Below are 20464 nucleotides of genomic sequence, written 5' to 3' on the forward strand. Positions count from 1 at the left end.
GATCTGACATCAAACTCTTAATTTTGTTATTTTCAATGCATACTTTTAGTCATCATTAGTTTTATGAGCCGTGTTTATGAATTAATTAATTTGTGTTTAAAAACTGATTTTAATTTTCTGATCAACATACTGTATCATTCAGTGAGGGATCATAAACACCAGTATTTTAAATGAAAAACCGTGCACCCAACCCGCGAAGGATTTATTATCAAAATGGATAAACTTTTATATTTATTCATACATTAATGTCTTGAGAAAAAAATCTGGGAATGTTAAGAAAACTGAGTAGAAGCTTGCTTGAAAAGGACTTTCGTGTGTTTTTAGTTCTCATTCAACATATTGTTATTTCCATGGAAAAGTCCAGTTTATGTATCGATTTCGAAAATGTTTCCTTATGTGAAAACGGAATGGGATATGTGTTGCTTCTTCGAAATGAATTTTAAAAATTCATTAAGCCTGACAAACATTTTTGTCTCGCTCCTCAGAAAATTTCATAGCTCCTAGACTTGTCAATACCTAAGGTGCACATTGCCTACTTCTCAAATCCTAAGATGCATATTGCCCACTTCTCAATACCTAAGATGTGCAGAGCCTACTTCTCAATACCTAAGGCGCACATTGCCTACTTCTCAATACCTAAGGTGCACGTTGCCCATTTCTCAATACCAAAGCTGCGCATAGCCTACTTCAATGCCTAAGGTGCACGTTGCCTACTTCTCAATACCTAAGATGCATATTGCCCACTTCTCAATACTTGAGATGCGCATAGCCTACTTCTTAATACCTAAGGTGCACATTGCCTACTTCTCAATACCTAAGGTGCACATTGCCTACTTCTCAATACCTAAGATGCACATTGCCTACTTCTCAATACCTAAGGTGCATATTGCCTACTTCTTAATACCTAAGGTGCACATTGCCTACTTATAAATACCTAGGGTGCACATTGCCCATTTCTCAATACCAAAGCTGCGCATAGCCTACTTCTCAATACCTAAGGTGCACATTGCCTACTTCTCAATACCTAAGATGCACATTGCCCACTTCTCAATACCTAAGTTGCACATTGCCTACTTCTCAATACCTAAGGTGCATATTGCCTACTTCTTAATACCTAAGGTGCACATTGCCTACTTATAAATACCTAAGGTGCACATTGCCCATTTCTCAATACCAAAGCTGCGCATAGCCTACTTCTCTATACCTAAGGTGCACATTGCCTACTTCTCAATACCTAAGATGCACATTGCCCACTTCTCAATACCTAAGATGCACATTGCCTACTTCTCAATACCTAAGGTGCATATTGCCTACTTCTTAATACCTTAGGTGCACATTGCCTACTTATAAATACCTAGGGTGCACATTGCCCACTTGTAACACTCGATGATTAATCAAACCATTTTGAAAGCTATTCTATTTTTCCAAATAGTAGATGCGACCTATTTATATACTTTGTTTGACATCAAATAACGTGTTTTTGAGAATGAAGGAATGCCATTTGGAAACGCAAATTTTTATGGGCTAGGTTCGTAAATCTTTCTGTTTTCAAAGGAACTACGAGTGACACTGATTTTCATTCCATATGGAACAAGATAAATACATTAATGGGTCACGACATATTTACTGCAGAAACCCAAAAGACTTAGAAATCTGTTCAAAGTATAGGAAGAATATTATCATCAGTAGTTTCAGATATATAAATTCCCGAGTTTACTTCAATATGTACTAGATAATGATGTCATTTGTGGCAACAATTATTTAGATAAATCGAATTCTTATTGAAATATTTTTTAATACCGTTAATTACCTTAGTTATCAAAAAAGTTACACCGAAATGAGATTAAAGTAATTTGGGAAATCTTCCAATCCTTCTCTTCCTCTGTTGGTAATTCTAGTGAAAAATCCGTTAAATTGAAATCAAAAGTTCTGTAATCGAATTACATTAGAAAAGTTATTTCGCAAATGAATAATTCAACGGGCATCTCGAAATGCAAATTAAAACAATTTCGTTTTACATCAAAGTGTATTTAATAGCTATAATGAATGAGTTTTCCCCTTATTTCATCCCAGAATTGGCACTAAATGACACTTTGTTTTCTGTCGAACTCAACTTGAGCTCTTTGACTTTTCAATCAATTATGTCGAATTCGGTATTGTTTCTACTGATGCTGAAATGTTCTGCTTCCCGAATTATACACTCATTGTATGAAATTTCATCAATTAAATAACGACAAACTGTTAATGTAGTCGTCAGACAGTAGCCGGTTGATTAGTAAATTCTACTCATGAAACTACTGCTATTGTGAGTGTTGGTTCGATTCCAACTCTGGGACGATGAGTGTTCACTGCGTGTGCTAAGATTCGCATGTTAGAAAGTAAGACCTCTTACATACGTCCACTATAGGTTGTGGGGCGATGACTGGTTAACAGTAAATCCCAACCAAGTTTTTTGCAATTGTTTGGATTTTATTTTATCTAACCGTAACTCCTGAATGACACGTGGCTTATATACTTTCAATTAAGTAGTTTTGCTCGATCTCCACGAAAATTTTGCCCAACCTCCATTTCTGAATAGGAATAGAAAGAAATCGCTGAGGACTACATCTGGTGAATATAGTGGATAATCGGTCAACTCCCCCATTGCTGGGCAGTAATCAAACGCGTCACCCAAATTGGCACGGTCAGCTTTTTCATATCCAAATGCTTTGTTGAAGAGATTTGAAGACAAGCTCTGTCTAACTCGGCTCGGCCGAAGTAGGGTCGAGTTATACATATATATATATATATATATATATATATATATATATATATATATATATATATATATATATATATATATATATATATTATATATATATATATATATATATATATATATATATATATCACCCTTGAATATTTCGAACTACTAAACATGCAGTAGGACACCAACAGATAACGGAATGTCTATTTAGAGCCAAGCTCACCTGGTTCGTATTACTTGTCTCACGGTCAATCAAATTTATTTTTTATCTGTCCAATGTGGCATCATGCTTGTTTATATTACAGTTATTAATTCCATCAAGATAATGCTTTACTGTGGTAAAATTAGAGTATCTTCTGATTTCCGTCAAACGTTTGAATGTTCATCATTGATGAAGTTATTATTTCATCTCTCAGTCGTAGCTCTAAAGAAGAGCTCACTTGTTATCTGAACTAGTTCCAAAGTGTTGAAATTGTGCGGAATATACTGTTGAAATTAATTATATAGTGGCGCCGAACGCTCTGAAACACGAGTTTCAGATCATACCGAATATACAAAAAAGTAACATTCCAATCATACTGCTCTAGCCGAAGTATAAAGTTTTTGATTTTGAGAAACCAATTATTTCATATGTTCAACTATGTCATTCGAAACGACTTGAATGATTACTTCAAAATATATTACCAAGAAAAGATTTTGATATTCATATAATTTTAAGGAAATAAACACTTACACTTCAAATAAATTTTACTTCATAAGTAAATAACATCATTTTAATGAACTGTGTTGAAATATTGCCGACTCCATTGGCAAAATAAGCCTCGGAATCTGACAAAGACCTTTCATTTAACCATAAAATTGTTAATGAAACTATGAATAAGTGTTGTTTTGGATGCTAATTACTGAAACAATGATCAATAGGTAACTCTTAAAAGGCGAATCTTACCAATTATTTTTTTACTGTTACGCTTTAATTTTGATAACAACAGATTTTAGTGTGCTGAATCGAATTTGAGGGTTAAATTATTGGTCAACAAACAAGTTCAACTTATTATATCATGAGGATTTACAATGTTTTCATTGAGGGAATTGCTTTATGTACTCTGAGAACTGTCAGTACACAAATTTGGCAATTTAAGTTGGATTTAAATCTTTCAACAAATGAAAGGTTCGAGGTGTATTGGAAATTCACTTCTCGTGTGTCATCTGACGCAATTGTGCTCGCGCCCTATCTCTCGGATACATTTTCGTTATCTGATATGAATTGTCAAGATTTTCATGGTTTTTCCACTTTCGACGCTTTCATATTCCTAATAGAGGCCTGGGGAATTTATTCTCATAATGTTGATAATAAAAATATGAATATTTCTAGCAAAGCGATTCAAGGATTCTATTATCTCTCAATCCCATAGATGGCGTCTTTGTAGGGGAGATGTTGCTCTTGTTTCCCCATTGCCTAGTATCTATTTGAAAAATTATTAAATTCTCTTCGAACCACAAACAAATGAATGAAAATAAAATCCGGGCTGGAAGGGCATGGTCGAATGAAACTTGTAGCACAAAACGTTTCGTCTGCTACTGCGGCACACTTTAACAGTGTTCTTGTTTGCGTTGACGGCGACGACGAATATTATATTCTCAATAACAACTACTTGAGTCATTACTGGCGTCATAACTAAGCAGAATGATTTTTTTACAACTCTAAATTTAAAACATCACGAATCGGTATAACTAACTCGGAAAGATAGTCAATCAGGCCTGCTCATAGAGACAAGCAGCATCTAGTGTTTCAAAAATTAATTAGTAATGAATCTATCAGAAACAGCGCGAGCAGTGGGATGTTGAATGCACCTCTGATATACAAGGGTGGTCCCAGAAGTACTCGAATCAACAAAGGAAACAAAAATTTTGAAAGAAAAGTATTTATTTTTCAACATAATCTCTTTGAAGCTCTATACGCTTTAAGTGTCGATACCGTTTTTTAAATAAGAACTGTCTTGCTCCTCAAAATAGCCGTCATTTGCCGAAATCACTTCTTCATCGTTGGAAAATCTTTGACTTTGAACATAACCTAATCCGAGGGGATTAAATCTGGCGAATAGGGTGCATGAGATAGCAATTCAAGCTTCAGTTCGTTAATTTTGGTCATTGCGATAATGCCAGCCAACCGCGCCCGTTTTTGCTCGATTTCTTCCCTCAAACGTTGCAATAAGTTCGCATAATACTCTCCGTTGACAGTTTTGCCTTTTATAAAATAGTCAATGAAAAATATTCCAAGCACTCGCATCCCCAAAAACCGATCCCATGATCTTGCATACATATGAAGCGGTCTTCGCCTTCTTTGAAGCCGGTTCTCCCTTTTGGGTCATCTGGTTTTATTGTTCTTTTGTCTCGACGCAAGAATTCTGCTGTGTTGCTGTGAAACTTTGCTAAACACTCAATTGAAACATCTTCACGACAATGTTTTTGCTCGAGTGTGAGCAAACGCGGCGCCCATCTTGCACATAGCTTTATCGTGTCAAAATTTTCAGATAATATACGATGTACCGCACTTTTTGAGTCCTGTGAAAGTAATTATACAAGAAGGACTAGTATCTAGTCCTCCTCGTTCAAACCAATGTTTTCTAGGTTTCTGACAAGTTGCATTTGCCATAGGGATTTTTTCCAGACATGTCGCCATCAATTCTGACAACAGTACAATTTTAATAGAATCCAGTAACTTAAGAGGTTGTCCGGGGAGAAGCTCCAATCATTTGCACAATACTACAAATAGTATATCATTTAAGCTTGTTGGAGACAATATGGTTATGCTTTTAAAGGTATATAAGATGACTATTGGAGGCTATTTATCATGAACGATCTTTGAGAAAGGTGGAAAGCCGTAAACAAAAACTTGTCAAGTTATAATATTGAAGTTTATTCATTTAGTGAAATCTCTAGCCGGGAAGAAGGACGCCTGTTGATCTGTGCTTCCAAAAATCATTATTGAGAATCATTTGAGATGCATTCCAAATGTTCAAGAATATGTTGATTTTCTGAATCATAGATAAAGCAACTGGTTTACAGTTATTTTGAAACTCTTCTTGCCTTCTCGCAATTAAATTCAGTTACATAGCTTTTCACTACTGTTCCAGCTTGCTTGGCAAAACTATTTTAAGCGCGCCCACCACTTCGCTTTATTAATTTGTCCCGAGATTTCATCTCGAAACAGCGTTGATGGCTTCCTGAAATTGAATTACATTTTATCAAAATGGTTCTCTGAAACTCTGCGTCGGAGGCAAAACATCCGAATACTTCACTAATTATCTTGTTGAAGGTATCGTGTTACCTAATATAACTCGTAAACACTACTTCGCAGGTATTAGGTTTATCTTCGTTATAATTGAGTTGTTTCAATTAGGAACTTTGCATTTCGTGTAGTTGGCAGCTTTGTTCTCTATAAAGTAACTTCAGTAGTGTAGTGGAAAACTTGTTTGTAAAACCCTTGAAAATTCTATAACGAAATTTTCTTTATGGGTGGCTGGATATAGCCGGCGTGTTAGTTTTTCATGAGTTAGTTGGTCGGTTTCATTCCTAGTAGGTCGGTTTCATTCCTAGTAGGTTTATATCAATTAATTTTGTGTCAAACAGTTGTTGCATTTTTGAGATGTACAAAAGGATTCGAGACCTGGAGAAATGGAATTCTTGATGTCATTGCATCTGCCCGATAATAGAAAGTCAAGGGAGGGGTTTATCAATAAACAAAACATACTAGAGGTTGGTAATGGGCTTGTTTCATGCTATAGAAAATGATACTGGTTTGCTTATAGACTGATCGAGTTAGGGTTATATTATACTTATCAAGTCTGATCGGTCCCAAAATCTCTTTATATTTGCAGAAAAAAGAGTAATTCGAAAAACAATAAAATTTATCGTGACTAGAGCGGGGTTGCCAAGTGTATTGGTTTTAAATATCCAATCACACATCTGATGATCCAATTTGACAGACGCCATTTTTGTTGTTATTGTTGTCAACTCGGTGTGAATACAACTGAAGTATTTCACTAGTTCGTACTTCCATTGTCTACTATATAAAATGATTTGAAATCCCTGAAACAACTAAAAATGAATAGCTGGAAATAACTATTGTATTAAGCAAAATAAACCTGAAATGAAATAATAGTGAAATAAAATACAAGTAAAATAGAACAATTCAACAAAAATAAATAAAAATAAAGAAATTAAAAAAGAAAATAAAAATAAAAAGTCGATTGATCCCAAGTCACGTTAGTGAACTAGTTAGTTAGTGAACTAACGTGACTTGGAATCAGTCAACTTTTTATTTTTTAATTTCTTTTTTCATTTCTTGATTTTTATTTATGTTTGTTGAATTGTTCTATTTTACTTGTATTTCATTTCACTATTATTTCATTTCAGGTTTATTTTGCTTAATACAATTGTTATTATCAGCTATTCATTTTTATTTCTTCTTTTTTAGTTGTTTCAGGGATTTCAAATCATTTTATATAGTAGACAATGGAAGTCCGAACTAGTGAAATTCATCATGAAACATTGTCAATCACCTTCAAACAAATGTTAGAAGTATATAATTACAGAACTTTTTTAAGTAAAATTCATCGATCATTTCAAAATCGACTCTTGGTAAGTTGTCGGGAGTCAGCTTTAACAAAACTAGGCTCCACATTCATTTTGAAATCATTTTAACAAAAATACGAAGTTTATGGAAACCATTCGAAACCAGTTTGCTATATTTTTTGATTTTCATAACTTTATATTATTAAATAATGCATAAAATCATAGTTTAGGTAAATATTTTGTGATCTACCTATCGAATATTACTGGAGTTTTTTCCCAACACCAAATCGTTATTTTTAACTCCTCGACACATGTTTCGATCACCAAGTGATCATCTTCAAAGAGGAAGATTCAGTTTTAATCTTCCTTATTTTTAACTCCTCGACACGTGTTTCGATCACCAAGTGATCATCTTCAAAGAGGAAGATTCAGTTTTAATATTCCTCTTTGAAGATGATCACTTGCTGATCGAAACACGTGTCGAGGTGTTAAAAATAACGATTTGGTGTTGGGAAAAATCTTAGTAATATTCATTACTACACCAAAGGTTCCAAACAGTGCATCATAAATCTTCCTATCGACTTTGTGTACTGATTTCAGATATAGAACGTATTTGCAAACATGATTTTTCGTATACATTTTATTCCATATGGGAGTTTTTCATTACTGGAGACGTTAACGGATTCATATACACTTCCATAATCAAATTGATAATTATAGGCTTCGTAAATTTTACGATTTGGCAATGTTAATTATTTCTATTGTTTCTATTGGTCAATCGAACAAGTAGCGGTATTAGGGGCGTGACGTCATCACCCTACCACATTCGATTTTTAATGATTTATTACGGGAAAACTACGGTATTTAAGAGATGAAACAAAGTGCACTGTTTTTTCAATTTAAAATTTCTATTAAGTGAACTATAAACCAAAAATCATGAAACAAGCCCATTACAAATGTTACTACTGGATAGTTAGCAAAAAAAAACTTGGTTTCCAAATTAACATTTGGATACTGAGTTTTTCCTGATCTATTTATCGAAATAACGTACCTGAGGGGTCAGTTCTTGCACCGACACTGTTTCTGAATCACATAAATTACCGAAACGATACCACGTTCATACGGACTGGTCGTCCTTAACTGTGCCATCGATAAGAACTGACAAGACCAAGTGAAATTGACTGCGATTACAAAATTTAATATCTCAAAAAGGAATGGAAATAAAACAGTTATTATCAAAATCGTATCAGAACTGAAAGACAATGAATAGAGGAAAAATTAAATCATCTAAAAGAACAATTCGTTCAGGCCAGTCTCAACACCCTACACAGTAGGTTAATGGACTGACACCTATCAGAAAACAACTACTCCCCTGGCTAATACCACGAAGGGCGTTGGATTATATCCGACAGGTGTCAGTGCAGGATTCTTCACTGAAGTTATTCCTGCATATGCTGTTGGCGATACAACTACGCAATAGATTTTCAATTATCGGAACACACTTGCAGACCGGTTTCGGGCTGTTTGGCCACTCGTCAGTGCAAGGTAGTGTATATCATCAACATAAAGTCGATGATTTCCGATAATTGAAAATCGAATTCCGTCAGAGTATATCATTCCTCGAACTAAGCTGAAGACTACAACAAACAACAGGTTTGTCGTCGCTCCATCTGCCTGTGAACGAGGTAACCAACTGCATATCCAAATTTGCCCAATTCCTCGTAAAAGGAAAGAAATCTTTCACGTATAGTCAGTGGGCATACTTGAAGACTGGCTATAAATCAAATCATCTAAAAGAACAATTCGTTCAGGCCAGTCTCAACACCCTACACAGTAGGTTAATGGACTGACACCTATCAGAAAACAACTACTCCCCTGGCTAATACCACGAAGGGCGTTGGATTATATCCGACAGGTGTCAGTGCAGGATTCTTCACTGAAGTTATTCCTGCATATGCTGTTGGCGATACAACAGTTGTATCGCCAACAGCATATGCAGGAATAACTTCAGTGAAGAATCCTGCACTGACACCTGTCGGATATAATCCAACGCCCTTCGTGGTATTAGCCAGGGGAGTAGTTGTTTTCTGATAGGTGTCAGTCCATTAACCTACTGTGTAGGGTGTTGAGACTGGCCTGAACGAATTGTTCTTTTAGATGATTTGATTTATAGCCAGTCTTCAAGTATGCCCACTGACTATACGTGAAAGAGGAAAAATTCTTTCACGCCAGTCTGCACTTTCCCACACAGTAGGTCAATGGACTGATATCTATAAAAAAAAAAACTACTCACCTGGCTAATACCACGAAGGGCGTTGGATTGTATCCAACAGGTGTTAGTGCAGGATTTTTCACAGAATCATATGAAGAAATTTTTTATTAAAAAAAAAAAAAGACAATGTCATCACTACTAACATATTGCCTCTGATAATTACTTTATGAATATTAAAAACTTTACTGAGAAGTGGTAAGGCTCCCTGTTCCAAACCAAAACACATGAAATTTTCCATTTTGATTTGGTTCATTAAAAATTCACTATGAATTAAAATGAAATTGTTTTCACTACATGTTTGTAACTACAACGACGTACGTTTCGACCTTTTGTCGGCTTCAAGTTGAGTTTTTATTTATTTGTGATAACATGGTGACGACAGTCAGTGAAACGGTCAGTTGACTTTTGGCAAGGCATACTATTAGGTACCAATTAAAGTGTGTTTTACCCTTGTCTATTGTCTCTATAATGATTCCTAAACTAATGGAATAAATCCAAAATAAGTACTGTTTACAAATACACTCTTCTCGACACGTGTTTCACTAACCAAGTTGCCGTAAACTGTGACGATGCCAACTCGACGTGTGTCGTGAAGAATATTCCACTAAACTGTTAAAATTGTAATGTATATTTTTTGGTAGAAAATTCACATAGCGGGTTTAAATTTCATCTATTAGTTAATCAGCCATTACTGATGAAACTAATATATACAGGAACTGCTAATGAAAACAGTTATAGATTTACTTAGTATTCAATTTTCATCACTAGTAGTTTTCGAAGTTTTGGTCTGGATAATGCTTTAAAGTAAAATTCTCAGGATATAATAACTTCCATCAATTGTCCTGGTAGATGAATAAAAATTGAAATAATATATGATTATTACGAAAGTTTCTGATACAAGCAATTTACAAAAAAATTACATCCCACCAGAAACAATTTCATTGAAGTATTGCTTGAACTTTAAAGAAGTTATCAGATCTTATAGTGAGGCAAGCTCCCTACTTTAGGACGTGTTGACACGCCTTTACTTTACAAATCGTAACCTCAACTATGTGGCCTGACCACTTTTTTATTTCAGGAACTAATGGCACAAAATTAACGAATAGACCATAAGAACATGGCAGTATCATCGTGATTTCCATGAAACTGTCAATACCGCATATTTTAACTTCAAGGTAGGATTTGTAGAGAGAGTTAAGGCATGTCTACATGTAAGGAGCTTGTTTGTCTCACTTTGAGATTTGATATTGTTTTATAGATAAACAATATGTACTAGGTAGAACTTTACGTGAACATGTTCAGGTGGGATGAACCACTTTCAAATCAGAGGTTTATAACAATCACATGTCATTCGTAAAGTATTAACCAGCTGTCGCACCCCTATGAACGACAACCCTCAGAAGTCGAAACTCGTGCGAGCTAAAGACTAACGAGGTCTTACCCTTCAACTTGTGGTTTCTAACACGGGTTGGACGATAGCAAGTGAAAATCGATTGTATGATTTTTTTCATCCTATGTTGTCAACGACCACGATTTGTTTTCTCCGACTACCTTTGGTCGTTCGAGATTTGACTAAATTCAAAAATAACAACCCATATGAAGAAACAAATATCAATCTTGAATACATCAAGTGCAAACCATGTTATTTTGTTGAGTATTTTTTTTCAAATGTTTTGTACCGCATTAAAGAAATTATTGTATGTACACAGCACTGTAACGCCGACTAATATTTCACGTCAAGACATTCATTAAAATTGAATCTGTTCACTCTTTAGTTTCTATATGTACTCGAGTCGAAAGTCATCGATCACTCCGGACTCGGCTTGGATCTAGTTAGTTATCTCTCAATTTCTAGAATAAATAGAAACGAAACGGATATCGTACTAAAACAGCACCGAGCTTGTTGAACAAATACTGTTGAATGAGTTGTGCAAATACGAACATAATTGATATAAACTTTTTCATATTTTCTTTTTTTTGCGTCTGGTGTATTCGTCCCGTCTGGTGTATTTAAATGGAAAATCTCGTACTCTGCGAGTCTGAAAATGCAAAACGGGGATGAAATAACTAAGACTAACATCAATTTCCGAGGATTTCTAAATGGAGTTTTGATTAAAATGAATTCGGATGACTGCTCATATCTGTATGGAAACCATTGTGGAATTTTCAGAGTATTCCCTAAAGGATATTTGATTCAATTTCTGTTGTTGAGTGTTGAAATAGGCAGACAGATATTTCTTGAATGTTGATTGTTTTGACTTGTCGGATATTTCGATTCTTGAATGTAAGGGTGCTTTCATTAAATGCTTCCTGTCTTGATATTTAAATAAAACAAAGTGTGTGTGTGAGATATCATCGAAATTTTTTATTCGTTTGATAGACCTATTGATGATGATGTTCAAATCTCCGTCACGGCTCATCTGGGTGAAGCGCATCCGAAATGTCCCAATTTTATACGACTCTTAATTTGATCTATGGGACGGGTATTGTTGACTTTGAGGACCGCTGTGATTTTTTGAGGACAGCTGTGATTTGTGGCTTATTTGCATACACCTGCGACCTAAGAAAACCCCACAAAAAAGTCAAATTGCACGATCTAGATGGTCACTTCACATATCGTCCACGCGAAACGGCTGTTGTGTTTATGGATTTTATACCATAATCATGTTCTTTTTGAGTAACAATGCAATATATTGAAAATAATGTAATGAAACATCCATATAGACAACACAAGTAAAAGTGACTTGAAAATAACAAAATACCTATCGGTCTTCAGGTGCCAAACACCCTTCTTCACTTCGGTTACTTGGCAAAGGCAGTGACGATAGAGTTCTTAGAATGTATTAGTCAGGTGAGACTAGACAACACGATAGTCCCATGAATATAGTCCCATTTGACGCAACAACGGCCATGCCCTGAAATCGCTCGTGCAGAATATCCAATGTGGCATGAGTTGTGTGGCACGTAGCGTCGTCCTGCCATTGACCAATGGCACCTCCAGTCCAAAATCTACACTATACAGTGATTATTTCGGGATGCTTTGGACGCTCTTGGATCTCATGTAGATTGGTAACGTCCCAAGTTTGACAATTCTGTACATGTACCCATTTTTTCAGAAATGGGCCTCATCGCTGAAGATGATTTTTCGTTAAAAAAAAAGAGTGAGTTGCCAACTGCTCCAGAGCCCATTCAGTGAACACACGTTATTGTTTATGGTCGTGAACCTTCAGTTCCTGTGTCAGTTGAATTTTGTACGAATGCAGGCCCAAGTCACGACGCAAAAGTCGCCAAGTTGTCTGCAATAGTTCAAATTCTAGTGAGCAGCGCGAAATCGACTGTCTCGGATTCCCCTGCAAATTCTCACAGACAACGGCCATGTTTTCGGCAGTTCTTGCGTTTCATGGACGTACGAGTGTTATTCGATCGTTTACTGAACCAGTGGACTTGAATTTACCCACCACATTTCGAAAAATCCTCTCGGTAGGACGATTATGGCGACCGTAAAATGAACGAAGCGCGCGGTTAGTTGCCCGAACAGGACACCCTTTTTGATGAAACAATTTTATAATTTGCACGTGTTTTCGAATGTTATATCCGTTCATGTTGACTTAGCAAAACAGACTGAATAAATGACAACTAATTTGACAGACCATATCTGAAGAGCTGATTTGAACTAGTTTTTGGGGCAATAGACCTTAGACTCACAGCACTTAGGCCACGTGTGACCCATTGTACATCCTCCCGAGGAGTTGTCCTCCTAGGTCATCGTCAATCCTGCCATTCCAGGTCACGAGGAGACATCTCTTTTATATTGGCAGGTGTAGGCAAAGACTCGCCGAACACATACTCTCTTTGGTAACTTTAAGGTGTCGCACTGTCGTTGCGCGGCTTCTTTAACCTTTTTGGGGTTTCCTCCGTGGAGGTGCACAACTGAGGGAGCTTTCCAGCTGGAGCAGCCGGTTCCTTGCCTTTATTCAAGGCGGAGCTCTTGGCGCCTGCCGCAGAAAGTGCCCTTGCTGTTGGAGGTGATCTGATATGTCAAGCCTCATTCTAAGCGGTAGATTGGGGTGTCCAGCCTCGGGATTGGTTTTTCGTTTTTTCTGTTTGTTTCATTCATGTGTTTTCCCACGAGTAGCAAGGAAAGAGTTGGTCACCTTTGGCAGAGCCCCGCATTACCAGAGGTGGGCTGATTACAATAAGGTTTCGCCCAGTTCCCCAAAGGGATCGTTCGTGACCGCATATGACCCTCCGACCATTTAGCTGTCGGTACGATTCCTTACACTTTAGCTTGGATAAGTCGGTCCACGGTGGGATGTTTTCCAAAGGATCTTGAGGGTTTTAGTTCCCCTCACCCTACTTATTTCTGCCACTGACCGGGAGTCCGGCGACCTCGTCCGTAAGGCCACATTGGCTTCCCGAACAGGGCCTCGAGTCCCCTGGCCGATCCCCTATCCGCCACCTGGGAACGCGCCCGATAGGTAGCCCAACCCAACCCACGGGAATATATTGACATGGTAATTGTCGTCATTTCTGATCAGGTCATTCATTTCGATAACTTCTCTAATGGAACTGTTATCACATTCAGTAGAAAATTGTGATAATTTTCCTTCTTCGGTCCCAAGTATTTTAGAATAGAATTCTTCGTACCCATCAAACTGTTTTCGATTAGAGATTTAAGAGTTTCATCAAACTTGCTGAGGAACTAACCTCCGATAGGTGTGCTTTTTACATACATGTATTATCACTCGATAAATCACTTGAAAAAGCTACTGTGCTAGTGAAACATGTGATGCATTTTTCAAGTAAAGTTTGTGGAGATCAAATCATTACGTGTAGTTTTTTAATTTACTATGGATCTTCATCAAGTAGCGGTCGAATCAATCGTAACAAAATAATATCTTTTCAGATCGAGAAAATGTGGGATTGTTTTCGAAATATTCGCTAAAAAGTAGAATTGTCGAATTTCGTTTTTTTGCTCTACCGCCTCTATACCACCTCTGATAATAACTGATAATAACAGATAATAACAGATTAACTATAGGTAATAGAGGAAAGTGTGGATTAAAATACAACATTTAATTTAATAATTATATTGGAGACATGTGTAATAAAATTTATTTGAAAGTTAACTGAATGGTATATTATTTATTGGAAAAAAACTGCAAAAACGATTGCTCATTCTATGCCAGGCATAGGTAAGTAGTCGGTATTCGAAAAATGTAAATCTAGCTTCCTCGAATGAATTCTTAGTAAAGAATTTCGCAAGCTGTGTTATGTTAATAGCTGCGTCATTATGTAACTCTATTTTTCTTAGCATTTTGTTTCGTCATGAACTAGAATATGCTGAAGTCGTGATTACGATGGGAAGTATTCTTTCTAATCTGTTTACGATTAAACGCGTATCATTGTTGATCGAGAAATATTTTACAATTGTAATTGAACACCTGATGAATTAGTTTTCAAGGCTGCCTTTGTAATTTATTTATGCATTACTGAAATTTTTTTGTAGGCACATGGTGTTAGACAACAGTTGGCACTTTGTCATGCAAATCCACCAGTTTCATCAAATTGTTTGAGTTATTTTGAGAATTAACTGCAAGACATCATTTCTCTGTTCAAAATTAATTTTGCAAAGTGACAAAAACTGTATGAACTAATCGATAAAATTTTCATAATCCTTCACTTCCTGCAATATCCCAATTGAATCAATAAAAATCATTGGTCGATATCCATCAATTGAAAATTTCCTTTGTGGTAAGCATTGTAAAATTCATACTGTGAAACAGGTCAATGTATTCATAATTTTTTGCAAACTTGAGGGAACATTTTCTTCCGAAAGCGTTCAACTACTGTATGGTAGTTGTTATGAGAAATTCATGTCAAGTTCAACATCTGCATCCTAGCCCAGGACTCTATTTTCATTTAGAAAAGGCACCAATTGAGCTATTGTGGAATTTCCCTTACCTTTTAAACAATCAATTTCGACTTTTTTCCACTGATTCAATAATAACTTTTCCTCCATTTGAAGTGATAACTTATGGGAGGGTAAACCACTTCGTTACCTAACGCGTAATGATGCCAGTTTGTCAGGCTTTCCTTTCTCACGCATACGTCAGCGATGACAGGCTCCTCCTCTCTCGTCGGACAGACGCTCAGTGTTTAGTGTGCGATAGACATATACTGTTGACAGTATTATAAAAATCTAACCAGCAAGCACGTAATATTTTTTTATTTTGTGAAACATGGCTTGAAAATGATGATACTGATTTTGTGTATGTACATTATTAGTATCAATATTTAATCCTACGAAAGTAACAATTGGCTTATGGTAGCTATCATGTATGCACATACACGAATTAATCAATAAAATATTTTAATAATAAATAACCTTTGGTGTAGTAATGAATATTATTGCAGTTTTTTCCCAACACCAAATCGTTATTTTCAACACCTCGACACGTGTTTCAATCACCAAGTGATCATCTTTCATGTAATAATTTACATGAAATTTAAGTAATAACCTAAACTTTTCTCAAGTTAAACAATTAAGTTATTAAATAGCTCAACTTAGATTAGTTCAAGTTTTTACTTCTTTTGGGCGTCCCGATACACGCACACTTTTTTTTCATTCTTATACGCCTTATTCTGAGCCAATTCTCAAGTATAACGTCTGGCAAAATTTTTCTCTTCTCTAATATTTACATATTCCACTTCAACTATCTCTTGATTTTGAGATGGTTTCAGAGAAAAAAGGACTGGTAAACAAAAAAAAATGTTTGTACGAGCTCACTTCATTTTTCACTTTGTCCGCTAGTAAATCTGTAATAAGGAAAACTCGGCAATTGTAAAATTTTCTGGAATGTAATCCGACTATGAATAGTAATGGAATGTGGATTTTTTATTGCGATAAGACATATTTCAAAATTCTATTGCGAATTGTGAAGTTTTTCATTGATGCTCTTTCCCTGAAAAATATTCTCTCGTCAAATATTCAAACCAAAAATTGGAAATTCGGCGAAATTCGATGGCCTAGATTTTTTCTAATAACATGAAGAGCGGTGTAAAGCGAGACCGGGAAAATGGAATATCTCAAGCTTAGAGTTTCTCTTGTGGGAAGTACTTATGTAGAGGATTTTCCAGTCGGCTTCCCAGTAACCCCAAGAGCAGGGGCAACTCGTGATAGGAAAAAATTCAATGAGTGGATTACGAGGAAGTGAATGTGTTTTCCACTGCTTTTTCTCGTAGCCTTTTTATATTTTCCGTCATTATTTGTTGGATACCAATATCCCAACAAACTGGCTTATCTGAAAAACCAAAACGAGTTTAGTATACCCGGAAAAACAATTATGGTTCTATAATTTTTTGGGAGAAAATTTGAAATGATCGGAATTTTTCCCAAAAAGTGTGAGAAATCATACCAACAGCTGAAAAAGCTGAAATAATGAAATACCGACTGATTAGTTATTCAAAATTAATTAATATAGCGATAGTTCCAAAATAAGCACCAGAACTGCAATACTCTTTTCGACCATAGTTTCACCAACCAAGTTTTCTTCAAAACTAGAAAAACTAATTTTCTGGGTTTTTTGGAAAAGTACTAACGCATTTATATGCTGTTCTCTCAATTAGTACAATGGATACACCTAGTTGAATTATACAGAGTGTTTCCTTATTGCGATGAAAAATTGTCAAGGAAGTGTTTTTTTTATAAAAGATTCATGTGAACATAGGTACGGAAATGCATTTTTTGAAGAGATACGGGGTGTGTTTCATAAAAAATAATATTGTTAATAACCTTTTCTGATTTTGGACGAATTTGAAATTGATAGATAGTGATACGAGGCTCCTTTGGCATTAATTAGATACAAATCATTGAGTTGAAATAAGGTTTGGTGGGAATACATCGTATTGAATATTATTCAAAACCTAAACGTTAAGTTTTTGTGGACAAGCGAAGCGAGGACTGGACATTGATAACTGATTCGTCATTTATCATTGCATCGTTCGCTGTATGAAAATCAATTCTCGAAAACGAAATCAGATAGATGGGATTGACAGAGGAGAATATGTCAAATTTCGAATTTCACATACTATTTCCGCAAAACGCCTTAAGGAATTCTGTACTGTATCCCACTCTCTTCTTAGATATAGTACTGTTGTAAATCATCCCTGAAAAAAATAATGCCGGTCGCGGGTTCGCGAGACTTCTAGCGACTTTCCCCTATTGGCTTTCAGAAACTTCCTTTACAATATATAAACACCACCCGACACGCAGATCAAAGAAGTTTAGTTGTTAGTGCGGTACGAAGTTATCTGAAGGGTACAGGAATAAAACAAGGAATGTCACAAAAAATAGATTTCAAGTATTTTAATATTTTAATATAAATTCGCTGTTAGTTGCTTACAAAATGAAACAAAGTTTTCTTACTGTTATATAAAGGCAACTAAAAAATATATTCTTTGAAACAGAGAATGAAATTTTGTAACAATACTTTAAAATTTAGGTTTGTTGTCAAAATTGTGTGCAAATATACAAAAATACAGGAAAAAAACACGGAATGTCCATCATATCCTTGCAAGAAATGTGATAGGCATAGCCGTATTTACATTTTCTCTATTCTTGCCAATCAAGATGTCACTGATAGTGTGCAAGTCTTGTGTAAAAATCTGCTGCTTCTGGTTGTTCACAATATAACTTTAGTTTCTGCAAGTTTAAAAACTTCTCCTTTTTAATGGGTAATGTTTCTGAAAAAATTTTAAAAAAAAGTGCGGGTTCTCTGTTTGAGATGCTCTATTAGCTTACCTGTATATTTTGCATTAGGAAGTTCAAACTCGTTTTCTCCTAGCTTGATTCTTCCAGACTTTTTCTTTTTGTTATTAATAATAGAACTGTTACTAAAGGCGCCATTATAAGTTGATCGAAAATACATTAGCTTTGGATGATCTCGGGTGCAGTAAATTTCGCGAATTTCTTGAATTGCAAAGGGGCATTTTGCTCTGAACTTATTCTTGAAAAATGTTCCCCAGTCCTTAACCATGTGTTGCTGAACCCTTATCACAGAAAACGGAGTTGGTTTCGTTCTCGACTGTTCCAGTAATTCATAGTAATCTTTTGGCAATTCCATTCGTGTTTTTAGGTTAACCAGTCCCATATTCTTGTCACACTCCAGGTAGGAGTGTCCTCGGATTGGAAATGTGATACGGATGGAATCAAGTCTTCGAACAGAATGTACAATATAATGCATGAAACGGAAAGCGGAATAATTTTTATTCTGTCCTCCAGCAGAGTCACAAAATATGTGCAGATGTTTGATACTACTCTCAGCGTGATTCATTAAGAAGTCGAACAAAAAAGAGCAGACTTCATCAGATCCCTTATTTGCAAGATTTTCTGGATATGTATAGAACAGTGACTGTGCTGTACCCAAAACATGTATATTAAAAGAATACATTGACAGTTGACGCATATAATACACGTCGTTTGTCGGTATGTTTGGAAGGTATACGTTTTTCTGATAGTCCATTGCAACGGCGATAAAATCATTGCTGGTTCTATCTCGACGCCTAGCTGATCGTTTTTGATTATAAAATGATTCAGCTTTTCTTTTATGGAGTTCATTTTGAATTTCCAATCTTCTTATAGCGACTGCAGCTTCTGGAGTCCCTTGGACTCTCAATCTGTTTACCTCCGCAGTAAATCTATCACATGTACTACATGTATCGCTCCGCGGATATCCGAAACTGATGTTAAATTTAGTGTTAAAAATATTACGATAAGTTTCGTAAGATATTTTTTCTGTTGGATGTACCAGTTTAAACATGTTGAACATCTTGGTGATGTTAAGTTCTTCAGGTAGGTAAAGTTTTTTTGAATCGTTCAAGCTATAATGTGAAAGCCTTCCCTTGAAAGAACTAATATGGTCAAAAACGTGTTGATATGTAGAATCAGGTAAGCTCCTTATCTTGGAACTATGTTGGCCTCTTTTATCTTTCGGGGCCGTTCCTCTATTCTTTAAAGCTTTCTGCAAGTGCTCTAGTTTTCCTTTGCTAATGCCATGGATACTCAGGAAAGCTTTGTAGCAAACCGATGTCTCAACAATGCGGTCGTCTTCTTCTACCCTAATTTTATAGGAAAATACGCTATCATGAAATACAGCTTCCTCTTCTGACTTCCGATTTCGACGTCTTTGAACGGGAGTAACCGAAATTAAACTGCATAAATAACTATTTTGTTCATTGTTTGTGGGCAAATTGTTGAAATGTGACAAAATCGTCATACGTTGTTCGTTTGTTGTAACTTCAAAACATCTCAAACGCTTACAAAGACATGCCGGACCCTGCTCATGGGAAGCCAATCGAACTTTCTTCATCACATCTTGAATTCGTCCAGTTTTAGGCCTCTTTTTTGACCGTTTTGCCACATTGTCGCATTCCATTTTTGTCATAAAATATAGTACAAAGCTTCCTATAACGATAAATCACGATGCGTACTGCATGCAAGTTGAATTAAGACTGGACCATTTTGATCGACGAGACTCGCTGGCAGTCGCTGGCACCGGAAGCCGTGGACCCTCCTTGTTTTGAACGTGTAGCGCGCGGACCTTCCTAGTTTTATGCGTGTACGGTAGATCTTCATAATGTACAATCTACGTGACGTTCCAAGTTTCATGCCGCTAATGTTGGCCACAAGAAAAAGCTTAGAAAATAGCACCCGATAGAACCGAAAACCAATAAACGTAATATTTTGGACACTCCTTGTTTTATTCCTGCACCCTTCATCTAATAAGGCGATAGATATTTGAGTATTAGCCTGAAGTTCAGTTGAAGTATCGGTGCTGTATTGTGAAATGAGGTTGAGTTCAATTTTACAG

The 20464-nt window shown here is 36.0% G+C and overlaps 2 protein-coding genes across 3 annotated transcripts in view; one reads left to right on the forward strand and one right to left on the reverse strand.

The window, feature by feature from the left end:
• HnRNP-K (Heterogeneous nuclear ribonucleoprotein K) overlaps positions 1-20464 on the forward strand; it is a 128461-nt gene that overhangs the window by 25686 nt on the left and 82311 nt on the right. The window lies entirely within an intron of this gene.
• On the reverse strand, positions 17970-20308 carry LOC141484666 (uncharacterized). Its single transcript, XM_074179791.1, has 2 exons — positions 18397-20308; positions 17970-18338 (listed from the first exon to the last, which is right to left on the reverse strand). The coding sequence occupies exons 1-2, from the start codon at positions 20036-20038 to the stop codon at positions 18229-18231; spliced, it is 1752 nt and encodes a 583-aa protein (XP_074035892.1). The 5' UTR covers positions 20039-20308; the 3' UTR covers positions 17970-18228.

This window comes from Leptinotarsa decemlineata, unplaced genomic scaffold, assembly GCF_025532065.1.
Source record: "Leptinotarsa decemlineata unplaced genomic scaffold, Ldec_3_MD MMD2_tig00026282_RagTag_RagTag, whole genome shotgun sequence".
Classification (NCBI taxonomy): Eukaryota; Metazoa; Arthropoda; class Insecta; order Coleoptera; family Chrysomelidae; genus Leptinotarsa; species Leptinotarsa decemlineata.